This window comes from Bolinopsis microptera, unplaced genomic scaffold (assembly GCF_026151205.1).
Source record: "Bolinopsis microptera isolate Bmic1 unplaced genomic scaffold, MBARI_Bmic_1.0 sca80, whole genome shotgun sequence".
NCBI classification, from domain to species: domain Eukaryota; kingdom Metazoa; phylum Ctenophora; class Tentaculata; order Lobata; family Bolinopsidae; genus Bolinopsis; species Bolinopsis microptera.
Genome location: NW_026971852.1, coordinates 1 through 22,951, shown reverse-complemented (window position 1 = coordinate 22,951; position 22,951 = coordinate 1). Strand labels below are relative to the sequence as shown.

The 22,951-nt window shown below is 40.8% G+C and overlaps 2 protein-coding genes across 2 annotated transcripts; both read left to right on the top strand.

Annotated features, from left to right (window-relative positions):
- Nucleotides 1–3,122: 3,122 nt before the first annotated feature.
- On the top strand, nt 3,123–6,328 carry LOC134825777 (regulator of telomere elongation helicase 1-like). The gene is made up of 2 exons (XM_063837983.1): nt 3,123–4,609; nt 4,832–6,328. Exons 1-2 carry the CDS (start codon nt 3,194–3,196, stop codon nt 6,221–6,223), a joined length of 2,808 nt encoding a protein of 935 aa, XP_063694053.1. The 5' UTR covers nt 3,123–3,193; the 3' UTR covers nt 6,224–6,328.
- An 89-nt stretch (nt 6,329–6,417) lies between these two features.
- On the top strand, nt 6,418–21,684 carry LOC134825778 (protein phosphatase 1G-like). The gene is made up of 9 exons (XM_063837984.1): nt 6,418–6,421; nt 6,496–6,635; nt 19,003–19,237; nt 20,082–20,201; nt 20,362–20,525; nt 20,669–20,729; nt 20,891–20,982; nt 21,103–21,253; nt 21,425–21,684. The coding sequence occupies exons 2-9, from the start codon at nt 6,510–6,512 to the stop codon at nt 21,682–21,684; spliced, it is 1,209 nt and encodes a 402-aa protein (XP_063694054.1). The 5' UTR covers nt 6,418–6,421; nt 6,496–6,509.
- Nucleotides 21,685–22,951: the final 1,267 nt, after the last annotated feature.

Here is a 22,951-nt window from a genome sequence, read left to right as displayed (position 1 = left end):
TTAAGCTGGTATATCATTATTTGTTCAATTTCACACATGTTCAGATATCATCAAGATTATGTGACAAAGTAAGCTTGGTTGTGCCTTCTGTGTTTTAATTCCTTACGACTATATGATATAATAACAATTCCCAGCACTTCCAGGCCATCAAATAAACTGACACTACTGAGCATTGCTTATCAGGGTGCCCTAAACATTCATCACATATTTTCTTTAATGTGTGACAGAGTAAACCTGAATGCACCATCTAACGAAAAAAGTCGTCAAATATGTAGGTAATGGTCATATGTACCCATCCAATTAACTGGACACTCAAAAATTTGATCAAAAACGCCAGCAAGGGGTCCATATTTACTCCGTCACATGTTTATAGTGTGACAATGTAACCATTTCCGTGCCGGCCGTATTTAAGCGATATCTTATCACCTGATTAAGATATCGTTATGTGACAAAGTTAGCCTGGAAGATGAGACGATTATCCTAACCATCAAGGGTTTAAGTAATTTCATAGTGTGACAAAGTCAACTACACTGTGCCTTTTAATAGGGTCACTTATATTTACCAATATCCTCAAACTCAAATGAACGTGTCCATATATATTAAAATAACCTTGAAATGATACAGATTAAAAGCTGTTATCGTATATTCTACAACTAATTTTTTGCTAAATGATGGAAACATTATTGCAATAAAAAGCAATTATGATAACTCATAAGATTTCTTCGACTATGTCAGGCTTTCAAATCAGATTTATCCAGTATGTAACCCTTTTTACAGGATTCTTTGCAATTACAAAATTTCGGTATGCACTCCTCATAACGTGCAATACTAGGCTGCTTTTTATCATAGTATCAAGGAAACTCTCCCAGATTAACAAAAACTGATGAGGTGAAATTCTGAAAACGAGCTTCATTTACTTAATAGTTATCTCGACTGACTGACAATGTCTCTTCTTTTCCCCATTTAGAATACAAAGATTAGTACATTTTAGCTTATGATAAATATTATGTTTTTACCTATAGTTTACCTAGATTACAGACATTGGCTTGTCTGTAACAGACAACTATTAACCCAATTACTGCTGAAAGGTTTTAAGACCTATAACAGTTGGCAACAACATTATAGGTCTGTCTAAGTCGGCTAAATTTCTAGGAGTGACCTTAGCTAGGACAGCAAACTTAACTTCATTGAACATACCATCAACACCACCAAAAAAGCCACAGCATCCCTCATGCAATGTCGAAGAGCTGTCGGCCCCCCAGGTCAATATCATTACATATTTCGCATATAAATCTACGACATATTTCGAAGGAAAACCACGACATACTGTTTCCATACTCAACCAATCCACTCAAAATTTTGTAGGCCTCAATTAAATCTCCTCTAACCCGTCTCTCTGCAAGTGTTGTAATCTGTAAGGCATCCAACCTTTCACTGTAAGGAAGTGTTCCAATATCATCAATAGAATCAATAAGGCATCATCAATAGAATCAATAAAGCTCATAAAAAATCATGCCACAATATTACACTGTACATTTTTCTAGGATTACTCTAAGTTGTCCTATACTTACAGATAGATCAACTTATAGATCCTTACCAAAGTTAATTTGCAACTTATTTTTGTAGTTTGTCCTAAAAAATGGCAAAAAAATTGCCAAAAAATGCAATTTTTGACAAAAAATGAGGTAAAATTAATATTTGAGGTCAAATGTCCATTTAATCACTCTAAAAACCTTTTTAAACGTTATTTTGGGGCAAGATACCCTTAGAATACATGTTTTGTGGTATATCATACCCCTCAGTCATGCCTATGTCTTATGTCTACCTCGCATGGGCGCCCGGACCACTGTGGTATGGCAGTAGGGTGTAATCTACACCATTACCAGTATCTAATTGGACCAATTAGTAGTCTTGATTTAATTTAAAATCAGTAATAGTCAGTCTACTTCACCATTTTACAATAGCAGCAACCAAATTAAGAACAAGCAAACATCAATACAACGCACAAACAGAGCAACTGGGCAGAGTGTGAGTTACACTACGTCCAAATGTGAATAAAGTTTACTTCCTATATTGTCCCTGTACTACACACATTCCACAAATTTATGTTAGGAAGGACATAGGAAGTTGAAAAAATGTGTACTTTATTGTGATCAAGCCTTATTGTAACTTCTGCTATTACACTGGGGCACGAATTGCAATTTTAAGGCAAGATTTCTAAAACACCAAATTATGCCTGTGAATAACGTCTACTTTTTAAAATGCTGCTCTCATAAAAAGTATAAGAGATAGACATTAAACTTTTGTTGCCACATCATCACAAACGTTTAAACTTCATTCTGACTTTAGCTTTATATTATCATGCTGCTAATGTTAGCCTACAATTAGCATGCAATTAAAAGCTAAATTTTGTGCAAAGTGTGAATTACACTACGTGGAATTGCCCATATATACTATTAGATCATAATATATGAACTGCCCACAGTTCACTGTTAAATCATATCTTATTTTATCACTCATTAATTTACTACTTATTATGTTTTACATACTATATCCTTATGTCCCTAGAAGGGTGTTCTGCTAACAGTTTTCGACTGACTTGAATGTCCTGCACAGCAGATTGAAGCTTCTTAAATTATTTTTTATTGTTATTGTATTGCTGTGTAAATTTGATTCTAATTCTAATTCTAATATATCGTCAATTCTAAATATTTACAATGCAATTCATTAATCTATAAACAAGTGTACTCCAGCCTAGCCCCTACACGCATCAATTCTTATGCAGCGCGGCCCAAGCTGCGCACACACGTATTATTTTATAATTTTAGCTTTCTAATAAATATAGTGTCAATGTGTACGTTTAAATTGTAAATGTTCATGTTTTGTGTAAACTGAATCCAATTGAGACTAGTGACAAGGATAAGGACCCAAGTGCCTGTACGGCTTTTTCGGACCCATGTGGACCACTACTCTTGAAATCGCTCTATATCATTGAACATTTATATCCATATAATATTAACTGTGATATAGTTTACTACGTCATTTGACAATTAAATGTAATAGATTTGTAAAAAATGTAATTTTATTTAACAATAAGTAATTTTAAATCTCGTTGCAGGCAATGCCCCAAGTGACAGTAAACAATGTAGATGTTGACTTTCCATTTTCTCCTTATAAATGTCAGGAAGATTACATGGGACATGTAATCAGAGCTCTTCAGTCAAAACAAAATGCAATTCTGGAATCTCCAACTGGAACTGGTAAAACATTGTGCCTTCTGTGCTCAGTTCTTGCATGGCGACTTACTTACATTGCCAAACTTCAGCTCAGTGGAATAGCAGCTAATGCTAATATTGCCGGATTGGATGAAGCTGCTGGGAACAATCAAGCATTAGAGGGATTTAATGCTATTCCTAAAATTATATATGCATCAAGGACTCACTCTCAGATTTCACAAGTTGTCAACGAGCTCAAGAATACGATATATAAACCAAAAGTGAGTGTGCTCGGCTCCAGAGATCAGCTCTGTTTACATCCCAAAGTGATGAACATCGAGAACAACATGGCAAAAATCCACACCTGCCGTGCGAAAGTGAAGGAAAGATCTTGTGTGCACTACACTAACGTAGATAAGAAAATAAATGACGCAATATTTGGGGAGATACTGGATATTGAGGAACTTGTTTCAGTTTCAAAGGAGAAGACCATGTGTCCATATTATTCATCAAGAGAACTCTTGAGACGTGCTGATATAATCTTCATGCCATATAACTATCTTATTGATAGCAAAACTAGGAAAAATCAAAACATAACACTTGAAAATTCCATTGTTATCTTCGATGAAGCTCACAACATAGAAAAGGTTTGTGAGGAATCGTATTCATTTGAAATAACTTCTTTAGACATAGCTAACTGTATAGAAAACTGTCAGTTGACATTACAAAGGATATTGGATGACGATGGGTCTGCTAGCACAAGTTCGGGGCCAAGTTATGACAGTGGTGAATTGACAAAAGAGGATGTTTTGACTATGAAAGCTATTTTCCTGTCTCTTGAAAGAGAATTCAATAAGTTAGAAGTAAAAGGATCAGGTAACATCATAGACAAGTCTACTTTTAAAAACCTGCTTGTGTCCATAAATGTGAATCAAGAGACAAAAGGGTTGATTACGGAGGTTCTTCAAAAGATGGAATCAGTGTTATCTCTAAGCAGTTCTAATAAACTAGTGGGTAACACGTTTGTTGTCCTCAACAACTTTATGCAGATACTTGATTTGACTCTCGACCAGAGCGAGGCCTCCAAACACCAGTATGTTTGTTATGTGTCGAAGGAGAAAAAGGATTCAAAATATGGTAAGTCAGGGAAAGCCTCGACTTGGGTTGATAAAAATATAGAATCAGTTGCCCCACAGTTCATTACCAAGCTTTCTTACTGGTGTTTTAGTCCTGGGCTAGCCATGGAGGAGTTTGTGAAGAGTGGTGTTTACTCCATTATACTAACCAGTGGTACTCTTTCTCCAATAAATTCCTTTTCTTGTGAATTGAGGATACCTTTTCCTATCACTTTACAGAATCCTCATGTCATTCAGCCAAGTCAAATATCTGTGCAGGTACGTTTCACACATTTTTACAATTTGGATCTGTACTAATCCTGCAATATCTATCATTGGATATAACATTTAATTGGAAGCTCATTATTTCTCATTATTTGCCAGTATTTTGTGATGTGTTTGTATTTCGTCAAATACGATACAATCAATTTTGTGGATATAAAATCAAAGTTGTAATATCTATAATGCATCTTATTTATGGTATAATCGTTTCCATTTCAGATAATCTGTAAAGGCTGTGATGGAACTGATTTTCTTTCAACATACGCAAATAGAAGCAACCCAAAATACCTCTCCTCTTTGGGCACTTCCATTGTTAATCTACTCAGAGTAATTCCCAACGGAGTTTTGGTTTTCTTTCCCAGCTACGGAGTAATGAACAACACCATCCAATCTTGGCAAACCACCAATATTTACTCTCGTATGCTGAAAACTAAACACTGCTTCACAGAGCCACGATCTAAGAACGAAATGGCAAAATTGATGAGTGAATTTGATGACAAAGTCAGAAACCCTACAGATGGAGCTACGGGAGCAATGCTGTTTGCAGTTTGCAGAGGTAAAGCCAGTGAAGGTATTGATTTTGCGGACATGCATGGACGGGCTGTAATCATAACAGGCCTGCCTTTTCCACCGAAAAACGACCCTAAAGTGAGTGCTAAAATCAACTATCTGGATCAACAGAAGAGAAACAGACCAAATTCGTTGAACGGTCAAGAGTGGTACATTCAACAGAGCTCCCGAGCTGTGAACCAGGCTGTCGGCCGAGTTATTCGACACAAAGATGACTTTGGGGCAGTTATTTTTATGGACAAAAGATTTTCATTCAGATCAAATGTTGATGAGCTACCTAAGTGGGCACGAGGATTTGCAAAGGTAAACGAGCAGTTTGGTTCCGGTTTACGTGAACTATCCCAATTCTTTAAACTTCATGTTAATAGGGTATGTGAGAAAGAAGAAAATGAAGAACCTGTTAAATCATCAAATACCAACCGACTGAGTAACATGTATGATGCCTTTAGATCCACCGAGAAGGACTTACCCAAAGAAAGATTTGCAGCACCAAACTTGGATGATTCTACACATGAAGTTACGCCGCCTCCCAGGAAAATGGCTCGAACTGATAAGAGAGTAAGCTTGATAAGCTCATTGAACGGTACCGGTTCGGCTGATTACTCCTTTGCTCCTTCTATGTCTCCGGTAAGCAGTCGATCTACCACGGACTACAAGACACCTGAGGCTATCAGAAATCCCAGAAAGAAATTCAGACTTGTTACCAAACAAGATAAAGAAAATAACCTCAACTCTTTGTCGCAAATAACATCCGTTATGAGTAGCCCTCTGGCTTCTACCCAGAGAGAACAACCTAAAGTGACAAAATCCCAAAATTTCTCTGCAACATTAAAAATTTCGTTATCTGACGCTGAGTATGAAGTATTCAGAGGGGTCGTGAAGGAGTATAAGACAGAAAAGAATATCGTGAAACTTATCGACAATGTTACAGATTTGTTTATGGCAAATCACAAGGACTTATTGAAAGGTTTTAGAATATTTCTTAAGGATAAAGATAAGGAAACATTCGACAAATTTTTGTCAGAGAAAGGTTTAATATAATAAATTGTTTGAAGTAGCATTTTAATCTTTTACTATTGTACTAATCCCACTAATGGGCTTTTAACATAATTTTGTTGTCTTTAATCACTAAATTTTATTTGCTATAATGTTGTCTTATTAAAATCGAATCACCGAGTTGAGCTATAAGGGATTGTTAATAAGTTGTTTAGAATATGTTTGGTATTTGTAAATAATTTGTTTTAGCAGCTTCACTGTACAAATTAATACGGCGACTTACAATATAACATAGTATTTAAAATCTTATTAACACTAGCAAGTTGTCGAGATGGGAGCTGTAATGAGCGGATATCTGGAGTCCCCAGTTACGGAGAAGGAGGTAATCGACGGAATATCAAAGTTGGGACTGAAATACGGTGCTAGCAGTATGCAGGGATGGAGGGTTGCTAACGAGGTCTGTTATCTCTCTCATTCTTATCTCTCTGTTATCTCTCTCATTCTTATCTCTCTGTTATCTCTCTCATTCTTATCCCTCTGTTATCTCTCTCATTCTTATCTCTCTGTTATCTCTCTCATTCTTATCTCTCTGTTATCTCTCGCATTCTTATCTCTCTGTTATCTCTCTCATTCTTATCCCTCTGTTATCTTTCTCATTCTTATCTCTCTGTTATCTCTCTCATTCTTATCTCTCTGTTATCTCTCTCATTCTTATCCCTCTGTTATCTTTCTCATTCTTATCTCTCTGTTATCTCTCTCATTCTTATCTCTCTGTTATCTCTCTCATTCTTATCTCTCTGTTATCTCTCTCATTCTTATCTCTCTGTTATCTCTCTCATTCTTATCCCTCTGTTATCTCTCTCATTGTCCGTGTTATCTTTCTGTTATCTCTCTCATTGTCTATGTTCACTTATTTACTTTTAAGTCTTTTTTACTGTCCGTGGCTTGTGAAATAAGGTAAATTTTAAGGAGATTGATTGCCATTACACTAAATATTCATATCATAATAATTATAGGTAAACATCCGATAATAAACTTATTAGAACCAGTACTGAGTACAGCGCAACATGCTTGTCCACCAAGAGAACTATCAAGTTAAGTACAGTAAAACCCCGGTTTGTGTTAAATCGGGGCGCAGTAAAGCGGGGTATTATAAATGTACCTTCATGATCATGATAGACATCTTATGTCTTTATGTGTGCATTACTTGATATTGCAACGGTTCCCATTTGTCACCCCCACTCTCGATTATTTTGCTGCCCTCTAAAATTTGTCTTATGTCCGCAACTGGAAACCAGGTTAATGCAAAATGGTAGCGAACATTTTTATTGGTTCAACTTACATTAAAACTAGGGAATATAGGTTTCCGTGAACAATTGGGGACAGTATCAAAGAAGCCCGATCCAGTCCACGAACTAATTATGACATGATGGTAAACAGATCATATGAATGGTATCTTGGATGCAATTACTTACGGCTAGCATTATAGGACATGATGTTATATCCTGCTCCACATACCACCCTGTGACCGCTTTTGACGCCAGAGACCATTCTAACTTTGCTTCTCCTCAATCAGTCCCCTCAGCTCCGAATGGAAAGGGACAGGACATGGAGTTCTTTAAAAGGTTTTTTTTTCTTTTCTGGAATAGGAAGTCTCGAGCGTTCTCTAATATGGAGGCCGTGGGTCCTTCTTTCGTTTATTACTAGACCGTAACCGTTTCAGGAATTGGAATAGTTGTTGTCGTTGCTGATAGTGGTAATTGATAATACTCCATAGAAATCGAATGACTTATGTATATTGTATACCTCATTTAATCAATCGTAATCTTTGTCTTCATTCAGTAATTTACAACGTTACCAATTGCATCCAAGATATCATTCATATGATCTTCTAACCTTCATGTCATAAGTAGTCCGTGGACTGGTGCACGGACTGGGCCAGCTTCTTGGATACTGGTAACTGACGATTGTCATGTAAGTGTTATTGTAGGAACCCCGTGAATAATCCACTAGGTATCCTTCTGCTTTTTCTGCGGAGTATCTTCGATCGGTCGCATCTGAGTCTAGTTTCTGTCGATGTAAGCCTGAGGGTAGTACTCCTGCTAGTTCTAATCTTTGCGAGAGCACGTTTCCTTGAATTTTGTAGTGGATTTGTAGTGCTTTTCACCCCTGTAGTGCTTTTATGTTCCGGGGTAGGTGGGACATGTTTTAGTTTAAAAATGGGTTCTGCCTGTCCCAAACCATCATAAAAATCAAGTTTCGACCTCTCAACCCACTCCCAGGGGCCACGCCCATCCCAAAATGACCGAAATCCAGCTAAATCCAGACTTTAAAATCTTTACCCCTGTAGTGCTTTTATGTTCCGGGGTAGGTGGGACATGTTTTAGTTTAAAAATGGGTTCTGCCTGTCCCAAACCATCATAAAAATCAAGTTTCGACCTCTCAACCCACTCGGGCCACTCCCAGGGGCCACGCCCATCCCAAAATGACCGAAATCCAGCTAAATCCAGACTTTAAAATCTTTACCCCTGTAGTGCTTTTATGTTCCGGGGTAGGTGGGACATGTTTTAGTTTAAAAATGGGTTCTGCCTGTCCCAAACCATCATAAAAATCAAGTTTCGACCTCTCAACCCACTCGGGCCACTCCCAGGGGCCACGCCCATCCCAAAATGACCGAAATCCAGCTAAATCCAGACTTTAAAATCTTTACCCCTGTAGTGCTTTTATGTTCCGGGGTAGGTGGGACATGTTTTAGTTTAAAAATGGGTTCTGCCTGTCCCAAACCATCATAAAAATCAAGTTTCGACCTCTCAACCCACTCGGGCCACTCCCAGGGGCCACGCCCATCCCAAAATGACCGAAATCCAGCTAAATCCAGACTTTAAAATCTTTACCCCTGTAGTGCTTTTATGTTCCGGGGTAGGTGGGACATGTTTTAGTTTAAAAATGGGTTCTGCCTGTCCCAAACCATCATAAAAATCAAGTTTCGACCTCTCAACCCACTCGGGCCACTCCCAGGGGCCACGCCCATCCCAAAATGACCGAAATCCAGCTAAATCCAGACTTTAAAATCTTTACCCCTGTAGTGCTTTTATGTTCCGGGGTAGGTGGGACATGTTTTAGTTTAAAAATGGGTTCTGCCTGTCCCAAACCATCATAAAAATCAAGTTTCGACCTCTCAACCCACTCGGGCCACTCCCAGGGGCCACGCCCATCCCAAAATGACCGAAATCCAGCTAAATCCAGACTTTAAAATCTTTACCCCTGTAGTGCTTTTATGTTCCGGGGTAGGTGGGACATGTTTTAGTTTAAAAATGGGTTCTGCCTGTCCCAAACCATCATAAAAATCAAGTTTCGACCTCTCAACCCACTCGGGCCACTCCCAGGGGCCACGCCCATCCCAAAATGACCGAAATCCAGCTAAATCCAGACTTTAAAATCTTTACCCCTGTAGTGCTTTTATGTTCCGGGGTAGGTGGGACATGTTTTAGTTTAAAAATGGGTTCTGCCTGTCCCAAACCATCATAAAAATCAAGTTTCGACCTCTCAACCCACTCGGGCCACTCCCAGGGGCCACGCCCATCCCAAAATGACCGAAATCCAGCTAAATCCAGACTTTAAAATCTTTACCCCTGTAGTGCTTTTATGTTCCGGGGTAGGTGGGACATGTTTTAGTTTAAAAATGGGTTCTGCCTGTCCCAAACCATCATAAAAATCAAGTTTCGACCTCTCAACCCACTCGGGCCACTCCCAGGGGCCACGCCCATCCCAAAATGACCGAAATCCAGCTAAATCCAGACTTTAAAATCTTTACCCCTGTAGTGCTTTTATGTTCCGGGGTAGGTGGGACATGTTTTAGTTTAAAAATGGGTTCTGCCTGTCCCAAACCATCATAAAAATCAAGTTTCGACCTCTCAACCCACTCGGGCCACTCCCAGGGGCCACGCCCATCCCAAAATGACCGAAATCCAGCTAAATCCAGACTTTAAAATCTTTACCCCTGTAGTGCTTTTATGTTCCGGGGTAGGTGGGACATGTTTTAGTTTAAAAATGGGTTCTGCCTGTCCCAAACCATCATAAAAATCAAGTTTCGACCTCTCAACCCACTCGGGCCACTCCCAGGGGCCACGCCCATCCCAAAATGACCGAAATCCAGCTAAATCCAGACTTTAAAATCTTTACCCCTGTAGTGCTTTTATGTTCCGGGGTAGGTGGGACATGTTTTAGTTTAAAAATGGGTTCTGCCTGTCCCAAACCATCATAAAAATCAAGTTTCGACCTCTCAACCCACTCGGGCCACTCCCAGGGGCCACGCCCATCCCAAAATGACCGAAATCCAGCTAAATCCAGACTTTAAAATCTTTACCCCTGTAGTGCTTTTATGTTCCGGGGTAGGTGGGACATGTTTTAGTTTAAAAATGGGTTCTGCCTGTCCCAAACCATCATAAAAATCAAGTTTCGACCTCTCAACCCACTCGGGCCACTCCCAGGGGCCACGCCCATCCCAAAATGACCGAAATCCAGCTAAATCCAGACTTTAAAATCTTTACCCCTGTAGTGCTTTTATGTTCCGGGGTAGGTGGGACATGTTTTAGTTTAAAAATGGGTTCTGCCTGTCCCAAACCATCATAAAAATCAAGTTTCGACCTCTCAACCCACTCGGGCCACTCCCAGGGGCCACGCCCATCCCAAAATGACCGAAATCCAGCTAAATCCAGACTTTAAAATCTTTACCCCTGTAGTGCTTTTATGTTCCGGGGTAGGTGGGACATGTTTTAGTTTAAAAATGGGTTCTGCCTGTCCCAAACCATCATAAAAATCAAGTTTCGACCTCTCAACCCACTCGGGCCACTCCCAGGGGCCACGCCCATCCCAAAATGACCGAAATCCAGCTAAATCCAGACTTTAAAATCTTTACCCCTGTAGTGCTTTTATGTTCCGGGGTAGGTGGGACATGTTTTAGTTTAAAAATGGGTTCTGCCTGTCCCAAACCATCATAAAAATCAAGTTTCGACCTCTCAACCCACTCGGGCCACTCCCAGGGGCCACGCCCATCCCAAAATGACCGAAATCCAGCTAAATCCAGACTTTAAAATCTTTACCCCTGTAGTGCTTTTATGTTCCGGGGTAGGTGGGACATGTTTTAGTTTAAAAATGGGTTCTGCCTGTCCCAAACCATCATAAAAATCAAGTTTCGACCTCTCAACCCACTCGGGCCACTCCCAGGGGCCACGCCCATCCCAAAATGACCGAAATCCAGCTAAATCCAGACTTTAAAATCTTTACCCCTGTAGTGCTTTTATGTTCCGGGGTAGGTGGGACATGTTTTAGTTTAAAAATGGGTTCTGCCTGTCCCAAACCATCATAAAAATCAAGTTTCGACCTCTCAACCCACTCGGGCCACTCCCAGGGGCCACGCCCATCCCAAAATGACCGAAATCCAGCTAAATCCAGACTTTAAAATCTTTACCCCTGTAGTGCTTTTATGTTCCGGGGTAGGTGGGACATGTTTTAGTTTAAAAATGGGTTCTGCCTGTCCCAAACCATCATAAAAATCAAGTTTCGACCTCTCAACCCACTCGGGCCACTCCCAGGGGCCACGCCCATCCCAAAATGACCGAAATCCAGCTAAATCCAGACTTTAAAATCTTTACCCCTGTAGTGCTTTTATGTTCCGGGGTAGGTGGGACATGTTTTAGTTTAAAAATGGGTTCTGCCTGTCCCAAACCATCATAAAAATCAAGTTTCGACCTCTCAACCCACTCGGGCCACTCCCAGGGGCCACGCCCATCCCAAAATGACCGAAATCCAGCTAAATCCAGACTTTAAAATCTTTACCCCTGTAGTGCTTTTATGTTCCGGGGTAGGTGGGACATGTTTTAGTTTAAAAATGGGTTCTGCCTGTCCCAAACCATCATAAAAATCAAGTTTCGACCTCTCAACCCACTCGGGCCACTCCCAGGGGCCACGCCCATCCCAAAATGACCGAAATCCAGCTAAATCCAGACTTTAAAATCTTTACCCCTGTAGTGCTTTTATGTTCCGGGGTAGGTGGGACATGTTTTAGTTTAAAAATGGGTTCTGCCTGTCCCAAACCATCATAAAAATCAAGTTTCGACCTCTCAACCCACTCGGGCCACTCCCAGGGGCCACGCCCATCCCAAAATGACCGAAATCCAGCTAAATCCAGACTTTAAAATCTTTACCCCTGTAGTGCTTTTATGTTCCGGGGTAGGTGGGACATGTTTTAGTTTAAAAATGGGTTCTGCCTGTCCCAAACCATCATAAAAATCAAGTTTCGACCTCTCAACCCACTCGGGCCACTCCCAGGGGCCACGCCCATCCCAAAATGACCGAAATCCAGCTAAATCCAGACTTTAAAATCTTTACCCCTGTAGTGCTTTTATGTTCCGGGGTAGGTGGGACATGTTTTAGTTTAAAAATGGGTTCTGCCTGTCCCAAACCATCATAAAAATCAAGTTTCGACCTCTCAACCCACTCGGGCCACTCCCAGGGGCCACGCCCATCCCAAAATGACCGAAATCCAGCTAAATCCAGACTTTAAAATCTTTACCCCTGTAGTGCTTTTATGTTCCGGGGTAGGTGGGACATGTTTTAGTTTAAAAATGGGTTCTGCCTGTCCCAAACCATCATAAAAATCAAGTTTCGACCTCTCAACCCACTCGGGCCACTCCCAGGGGCCACGCCCATCCCAAAATGACCGAAATCCAGCTAAATCCAGACTTTAAAATCTTTACCCCTGTAGTGCTTTTATGTTCCGGGGTAGGTGGGACATGTTTTAGTTTAAAAATGGGTTCTGCCTGTCCCAAACCATCATAAAAATCAAGTTTCGACCTCTCAACCCACTCGGGCCACTCCCAGGGGCCACGCCCATCCCAAAATGACCGAAATCCAGCTAAAATCCAGACTTTAAAATCTTTACCCCTGTAGTGCTTTTATGTTCCGGGGTAGGTGGGACATGTTTTAGTTTAAAAATGGGTTCTGCCTGTCCCAAACCATCATAAAAATCAAGTTTCGACCTCTCAACCCACTCGGGCCACTCCCAGGGGCCACGCCCATCCCAAAATGACCGAAATCCAGCTAAATCCAGACTTTAAAATCTTTACCCCTGTAGTGCTTTTATGTTCCGGGGTAGGTGGGACATGTTTTAGTTTAAAAATGGGTTCTGCCTGTCCCAAACCATCATAAAAATCAAGTTTCGACCTCTCAACCCACTCGGGCCACTCCCAGGGGCCACGCCCATCCCAAAATGACCGAAATCCAGCTAAATCCAGACTTTAAAATCTTTACCCCTGTAGTGCTTTTATGTTCCGGGGTAGGTGGGACATGTTTTAGTTTAAAAATGGGTTCTGCCTGTCCCAAACCATCATAAAAATCAAGTTTCGACCTCTCAACCCACTCGGGCCACTCCCAGGGGCCACGCCCATCCCAAAATGACCGAAATCCAGCTAAATCCAGACTTTAAAATCTTTACCCCTGTAGTGCTTTTATGTTCCGGGGTAGGTGGGACATGTTTTAGTTTAAAAATGGGTTCTGCCTGTCCCAAACCATCATAAAAATCAAGTTTCGACCTCTCAACCCACTCGGGCCACTCCCAGGGGCCACGCCCATCCCAAAATGACCGAAATCCAGCTAAATCCAGACTTTAAAATCTTTACCCCTGTAGTGCTTTTATGTTCCGGGGTAGGTGGGACATGTTTTAGTTTAAAAATGGGTTCTGCCTGTCCCAAACCATCATAAAAATCAAGTTTCGACCTCTCAACCCACTCGGGCCACTCCCAGGGGCCACGCCCATCCCAAAATGACCGAAATCCAGCTAAATCCAGACTTTAAAATCTTTACCCCTGTAGTGCTTTTATGTTCCGGGGTAGGTGGGACATGTTTTAGTTTAAAAATGGGTTCTGCCTGTCCCAAACCATCATAAAAATCAAGTTTCGACCTCTCAACCCACTCGGGCCACTCCCAGGGGCCACGCCCATCCCAAAATGACCGAAATCCAGCTAAATCCAGACTTTAAAATCTTTACCCCTGTAGTGCTTTTATGTTCCGGGGTAGGTGGGACATGTTTTAGTTTAAAAATGGGTTCTGCCTGTCCCAAACCATCATAAAAATCAAGTTTCGACCTCTCAACCCACTCACATCCACAACCTTCCGAATGTAGGTACGGACTTCAAAAAACCGAAAAAAATATTTTGGCTCATAATGATTAGGGTAACATGAAACAAGAATAAAAGTAGTGATCAGGGTAGCAACTAGCATGAAACATGAACAAAAGTAGTTTCCAGAAAAACTTTGAAAAATTTTGACTTAAAAAATTTTCAGTCCGAGTCATTCTCGATACGTACCTCTGAAAGCAGAGCTCCCGCTTCCGAGCTCGTATTGCGAAGGGGAGGCCTGCCTTCCGAGATCGCATTACAATGGGGAACCATCGAGTCCAAAATCGTATATCGAACTTCGAAAACCGAAAAAAATATTTTCGGCTCAGAATGATCAGGGTAACATGAAACATGAACAAAAGTAGTTTCCAGAAAAACCTTGAAAAATTTTGACTTAGGAAATTTTCAGTCTGAGTCATTCTCGATACGGTTCGATACGTACCTCTGGTAGCAGAGCTCCCGCTTCCGAGCTCGTATTGCGAAGGGGAGGCCTGCCTTCCGAGATCGCATTACAATGGGGAACCCTCGAGTCCAAAATCTTATATCGAACTTCGAAAACCGAAAAAAATATTTTCGGCTCAGAATGATCAGGGTAACATGAAACATGAACAAAAGTAGTTTCCAGAAAAACTTTGAAAATTTTTGACTTGAGTTCAAAATCGTATATCGAAGGGTAGGTGCGGACTTCGAAAACCGAAAAAAATATTTTCGGCTCGAGGGTTCCCCTTTGTAATGCGCTCTTGGAAGGCAGGCCTCCCCTTCGCAATACGAGCTCGGAAGCGGGAGCTCTGCTTTCAGAGGTACGTATCGAGAATGACTCGGACCGAACATTTTCTAAGTCAAAATTTTTCAAAGTTTTTCTGGAAACTGCTTTTGTTCATGTTTCATGCTACCCTGATCACTATGAGCCAAAAATATTTTTTTCGGTTTTCGAAGTCCGCACCTACCCTTTCGGAAAATATACGATTTTGGACTCGAGGGTCCCCTTTGTAATGCGATCTCGGAAGGCAGGCCTCCCCTTCGCAATTATACGAGCTTGCAAGCGGGAGCTCTGCTTTTAGAGGTACGTATCGAGAATGACTCGGACCGAAAATTTCCTAAGTCAACATTTTTCAAGGTTTTTCTGGAAACTACTTTTGTTCATGTTTCATGTTACCCTGATCATTCTGAGCCGAAAATATTTTTTTCGGTTTTCGAAGTTCGATATACGATTTTGGACTCGATGGTTCCCCATTGTAATGCGATCTCGGAAGGCAGGCCTCCCCTTCGCAATACGAGCTCGGAAGCGGGAGCTCTGCTTTCAGAGGTACGTATCGAGAATGACTCGGACTGAAAATTTTCTAAGTCAAAATTTTTCAAAGTTTTTCTGGAAACTACTTTTGTTCATGTTTCATGCTACCCTGATCATTCTGAGCCGAAAATACAGGGTGGCCCAAAAGTCAGTGGGCATACGTTGGCCTTAATAGCTTAGTCACTGAGTGCCCAATTGTAATAATTCTTTCTGGTACCTATGACTTACTACTACCACTGGTTCGAGGAATTTGTCAAATCGATAAATATTTTAGTTATTTTTTTTCGGATGAAGGTTCATTTTTGCATTTATTTGATAGTTTGGATAGTCGAATCGAGCTAAATTTTGTTGAATTGTGTTTGGCCATTCAAATTACGTTTGTCCTGAAAAAAAAATTAGAACTGCTCCTCAGATGACAGAGATATGAAGCATAACGAGTTTATTCATTACGTGTGATCAGGTGATTGGTTTACCTAATCACGTGATTAGGTGACCCCGTTAACTACTCCGTTAAACATTATGGGAATTGTTAAGGGTGCCCAATTAAGGTGTCGTGTCACGGTGTTACATAATCACCCAGTCAATGTTGTTAACGAGATACAGAAAATGCTTGATAACTTTTTCATTTCTAATCCGTTTTGCCTCATGTTTTCGGATCATATGCAACATTTAATAATCTACCGTCTCTGAAAAAAAATAGGCGTTCAGCATGTTCAGAGAAAACAATATAATAGGTGTTTTAATATCGAATGGGCGTGGTCTAAAATATTCGAATTTTCAAATATTTACGACAGAATCCTCGAACCAGTAAGAACAGTATGCCATCTGCAAAGTAACAGCTCTCAAATGTAAAACACAGCGGAGCTATTAAGGCCAACGTATGCCCACTGACTTTTGACTTTTGTATATTTTTCGGTTTTTTGAAGTCCGTACCTACATTCGGAAGGTTGTGGATGTGAGTGGGTTGAGAGGTCGAAACTTGATTTTTATGATGGTTTGTGACAGGTAGAACCAATTTTTAAACTAAAACATGTCCCACCTACCCCGGAACATAAAAGCACTTCAGGGGTAAAGATTTTAAAGTCTGGATTTTAGCTGGATTTCGGTAATTTTGGGATGGGCGTGGCGCCTGGGAGTGGCCCGAGTGGGTTGAGAGGTCGAAACTTGATTTTTATGATGGTTTGGGACAGGTAGAACCCATTTTAAAACTAAAACATGTCCCACCTACCCCGGAACATAAAAGCACTACAGGGGTAAAGATTTTAAAGTCTGGATTTAGCTGGATTTCGGTAATTTCGGGATGGGCGTGGCCCCTAGGAGTGGCCTGAGTGGGTTGAGAGGTCGAAACTTGATTTTTATGATGGTTTGGGACAGGTAGAACCCATTTCTAAACTAAGACATGTCCCACCTACCCCGGAACATAAAAGCACTACAGGGGTAAAGATTTTAAAGTCTGGATTTTAGCTAGATTTCGGTAATTTTGGGATGGGCGTGGCCCCTGGGAGTGGCCTGAGTGGGTTGAGAGGTCGAAACTTGATTTTTATGATGGTTTGGGACAGGTAGAACCCATTTTTAAACTAAAACATGTCCCACCTACCCCGGAACATAAAAGCACTACAGGGGTAAAGATTTTAAAGTCTGGATTTTAGCTAGATTTCGGTAATTTTGGGATGGGCGTGGCCCCTGGGAGTGGCCTGAGTGGGTTGAGAGGTCGAAACTTGATTTTTATGATGGTTTGGGACAGGTAGAACCCATTTTTAAACTAAAACATGTCCCACCTACCCCGGAACATAAAAGCACTACAGGGGTAAAGATTTTAAAGTCTGGATTTTAGCTGGATTTCGGTAATTTTGGGATATGTGTGGCCCCTGGGAGTGGCCTGAGTGGGTTGAGAGGTCGAAACTTGATTTTTATGATGGTTTGGGACAGGTAGAACCCATTTTAAAACTAAAACAGGTCCCACCTACCCCGGAACATAAAAGCACTACAGGGGTAAAGATTTTAAAGTCTGGATTTTAGCTGGATTTCGGTAATTTTGGAATGGGCGTGGCCCCTGGGAGTGGCCTGAGTGGGTTGAGAGGTCGAAACTTGATTTTTATGATGGTTTGGGACAGGTAGAACCCATTTTAAAACTAAAACATGTCCCACCTACCCCGGAACATAAAAGCACTACAGGGGTAAAGATTTTAAAGTCTGGATTTTAGCTGGATTTCGGTAATTTTGGGATGGGCGTGGCCCCTGGGATTGGCCTGAGTGGGTTGAGAGGTCGAAACTTGATTTTTATGATGGTTTGGGACAGGTAGAACCCATTTTTAAACTAAAACATGTCCCACCTACCCCGGAACATAAAAGCACTACAGGGGTAAAGATTTTAAAGTCTGGATTTAGCTAGATTTCGGTAATTTTGGGATGGGCGTGGCCCCTGGGAGTGGCCTGAGTGGGTTGAGAGGTCGAAACTTGATTTTTATGATGGTTTGGGACAGGTAGAACCCATTTTAAAACTAAAACAGGTCCCACCTACCCCGGAACATAAAAGCACTACAGGGGTAAAGATTTTAAAGTCTGGATTTTAGCTGGATTTCGGTAATTTTGGGATTGGCATGGCCTCTGGGAGTGGCTTGAGTGGTTCAAGAGCTTGGTCTTTGTGATGGTTAGGGATATGTACTACCTATTTACCCACCAAACATGTTTCAAATACTCAGCAACACAAATCCCCTCAGGGGTCAAGATTCTCATTCTGGATTTTCAGGGATTTGTCACAGATTTCAAGCTATTTGGGATGGGTGGCCTGACTGGGGTGGATGTGTTACTTAGATTTTCATATCTTATAAGTTTCTATAAATGTATAAGTACGAGCAGTTTATTGAGACTTCTGACTTCTACCGTCGTAGATTCTACAATGATAAATATTGTAACGTACGTTCGGCGCGCAAAATCCACTACAAAATCCACTACAAAATTCAGGGAAACGTCTTCTGTCTTTGCCATTACTGCAGACGCGGTCGACATAAATTCAATATCGTCCGCGCTTCGTGTTCAATTAAGACGCGAGCGCGCGAAAATGTAATATTTGCGCGTACGTTGGCGGCACCGGCCACAATTACAAAATGGGCTTATAGAATATAGGTATCCGCTTTTCTAGATATTGGTACTGAACAGTGAACAAGAAGTTATTGTCATTTAATCAGGTTGAAAATATAGTAATCTTCTGCAGTGTCTTCCCTCGTGCATGTGAGTGAGCACACTTCTCATCAACTTTGACACAATTTCGTAATTCGTGGCGCTTTGACATTCAGCGAGATTCCCCTTTGACTGCTAAACAGATCACATCATCGCTCTAAATAAATCATCTCCAGGATGCAATGAGCTGTGTTCCTGACCTGACAGACAATTCGGCACTGTTTGCCGTATACGATGGCCACGGTGGAGGCGAGGTGGCTCTCTACGTCGCTAAATACCTTCCAATGCTCCTTAAAACACAGTACGATTTTACTGATGGCAAGATCGAGCAAGCTCTGAAAACAACTTTCCTGGCTGTTGATAAGCAGATTGTGTTGGAGGAAACGGCTGATGAATTGCAGACGCTGGCAGGTCAGTGGAATTATACGCATTGTTACTTGTTAATTCTCGTAGTTTGGTTATATTGGTGAACTGTCATCATTTTTGACAATTCTACTTTTTATTTGGGGAGGGGAGGGCCGGAGGGGGCTGACCATATTTAATTATATCAAAGTATATCCCCGGCCCTAAATCGGGGAAAAAACCTACATTTTAATATACTTTAATATACCCAAAATTAGTCTAGCTATATTCTTCATTTAGATTTGCAAGATAAGCCTGTTTTTGGACTAGTACATGAATTTACATCCAGTTTGGTCAAAAAATGGATGAGTTATGAGCTTCAAACCATATGCCCATATTTGGGCATACGCAACAAATTTGAAAGCTTTTACCCAAAATTCGATCAAATTTCAATATTTTTGAATGAGACTAACTTTGTGTGAAAAATATAGCTCAATATCTGTTGAATAGTGGATACTAAGTAAAAAGACCTCCATGAACAAAATTGCACATGTAATATCTCGGTTCGGGATACTAGCCAATTTAATGACTTCATTAAAATTAAAATAACTCCATAAGTTTTCAATATTTCTGTATGAAATTTTCGGAATCGATTAAGATTTGCATTTCAAGCATATTGTGTGCAGCGATTTTTGTTTTAGGTAAAAAGATAGGGATAAATTTAAGTATATTAGAGTATATTAAAGTATATCCCCTGCCCTAAATCGGGAAAAAACCTACATTTTAATGTACTTCAATATTATGGTCAGCCCCCCCCCCCCCCCCCCCCAATTTGTGTCTAACGTGAATCTGATTAGTACTGCGTAGAAAACTACAAACGAGTCAATTACTTTCATCTTTTGTTGTATCTAAGGTACTAAAGGAGACGATGAAGATGAAGAAGGAATGGAAGATAAGATCAAAGAATGTGAGGAGCTGAACGAAGAGGCCCAGCTGCCACTTGTGGACCTGCTCGCCAAATACAAACAAAAATGTTAGTATTTAATTTATGCTTCTAGTTGAACGGCATGAAATGCACCCGAATCAGTGTGTTGAAAGCACAAAAATAAAGGTTCTAAAATTCCAGAACGCTCACTGTACCGACCTTTCTGATGTAAATTGCCAATTGTGATTTCTAAACGGCTTATTTCCAGTCAAAGAGTGCATGGAAGAAGAAATGGCGGAGAAAGAAGGCAACTTTGAAGGATCCGGGAAAGGAAAGAAGGCTAAGGTGGAAGTTCCTGATATCTTACAAGGCGGTGGAGAGCCTGCAAGCGCTGGATCAGCTGCAAATGGGAAGGAAATCGTCAAAAACGGAGTGCGTATTCAAGATGTTATTTTTCTGTTGACGTATGATAATATACTGATATTGATAAACTATGTATCATCCCCTTTGTACCACGAATACAGTACAGCTACAGTGCGTCTTTTGAATTAATTCGCTAACCTTAAACATTTCAGAAAGATTCAGAATCTGAAAGTAGTTCCCCTTCAAAGAAAAACGGCGCGGACGAGACGACTGGTTAGTAGATATCAAACAGAAAGATCCAACATCAAGGAGCAGGATTTGCCGCCTGAAAACTAACATTTTACCTTTCCTGAGCTGACTTGTTCGATTTTACTGGAATAAGGTGATTTTATTTGAATAAGGTGATTTTCTCACACGACTTGCTCCATTTTCAGCAAATGGGGACGAGAGTAAGAATGGTGAGGGTGAAGAGGAATCTGATGAAGAGGAAGAGGAAGAGGCAGAAATGACTGACGAGGACGATTCGGTTAGTTCGATGATGTTAACCGATCATAATCCTGAAATATCAACAAATGTGGCAATACTCTAGTTAGTATTATGTGGATATTGAATAAACAAGCCTTGTAATATTTATAATGTTCTCCAGGACGAAGAGGGGTCAGAGGAGGGGTCATCAGAAGAGGATAGTGACGATGATGACGTTCCCCCAGAGTTTGATGAGAGAGAGGGGTACGGAAGTGGCACTACCGCTTGTGTAGCCGTTATCCAGGAAGGGGTTATTACTGTAGCTAACGTTGGTAAGTTGATCACTTCCCTTCCCGTTGAAATTTCACTCTTACAATCTCACCTCCTTAAAATTTACTCAGTTTAGTGGTCTTAATTGCCCGATAATTGCCTGATAATTGCCCGATAATTGCCTAATAATTGCCCGATAATTGCCTGATATAATCACGGTTAATTTTACACAGGTGACTCGAGGTGTGTAGTGTGTACCAAGGACGGAGTTGCAGTGGACTTGTCCGAGGACCACAAACCAGAGAGTGAGATTGAGAAGACCCGGGTTGAGAAAGCAGGAGGGAAGATAACGAAGGATGGTCGTGTAAACGGTGGTCTGAACTTGTCACGTGCACTGGGGGATCATCAGTACAAGCAGAACACTGACCTGCCTCCAGAGGAGCAGATGATAAGTCCCATGCCGGACCTTCAGACACATACTATTGCGGAGTGAGTCAATGTTAGAGAGAGAGAGAGGGAGAGGGACACCGACTTTTAATGTGTAGGAGTACAGCAACGAAATATATATATATATATATATATTATTAGTTAGCCACAACTATCAGTAAAACAACGCCTTGACTTCAAATGTCGGTAAAATGTACCTTTACAGTCATCCTGATATAAAGACATGTTAGTAAATTTATTCAAAATATCAATCCATCAATCAATCAAATAAAAGAAATTTAAAATTTAGAAATTTTTGTAACTCAGCAATTCAAGTTATGGTGGGTTGAAATCCCAAATGAGTGGTAGAGGTGAGAAAATAGAATATGCAAGAAGAAAATCATCTTTCTTCTCTAACGTTCATCCCTCCAAAGTGCTTTAAAGTTTTAAGCTGGTTTTGCCAAAAGTTCTCCCTTTGTTTACAAATACTTAGTCTATCCTGGGCACATTGCTCAAAATTCCCAACGTCAACTTGCTCTATAATAGAAACATTAATGTCCTTACTTAAAGTACTGGTAAACAACTTAGTGGTTGTACGGTCCAGATTGTGCAAAATCTCATTATCTATAAAATGGCAGGAAAGTTCACATGTCCTTCTTTGAGTTTTAATGTGGGATTTATGGTTCCTAAATCTAACCTTTAAAGAGTCTGAAGTACATCCTATATAACTTAACTTACAAATATTATCATTAACTATGTACACAACATTTTTGGTATCACAGTCCAATCGTCCTTTGATACTGAATACTTGGTTGGTGTGGAAACTGCCGATTGTGGTTGATGGTTTCAGGAAGTTTTTGCAGAGATCACATTTCTTAGCACAAGGGAAGCAACCTCCAGAATCAGAATCCTCAGCTGTGTCTGGAGAGGCGTGGCCTGGATCTTCTACAGCTGGCTCCTCTATATATATATATATATAATTGTGGGTGGCGTCGTCTGCTTACAGTGCTCAATCGGCAAGCCGAGAGCTAGATACAAAATGAAACGACCGGTTGAGTCAGACAAATGTTTCAATCATGATACAAAACCATGATATCATCACTATATACAATATATATATATATATATAGAGAGAGAGAGAGAGAGAGAGAGAGAGAGAGAGAGAGAGAGAGAGAGAGAGAGAGAGAGAGAGAGAGAGAGAGAGAGAGAGAGAGAGAGAGAGAGAGAGAGAGAGAGAGAGAGAGAGAGAGAGAGAGAGAGAGAGAGAGAGAGAGAGAGAGAGAGAGAGAGAGAGAGAGAGAGAGAGAGAGAGAGAGAGAGAGAGAGAGAGAGAG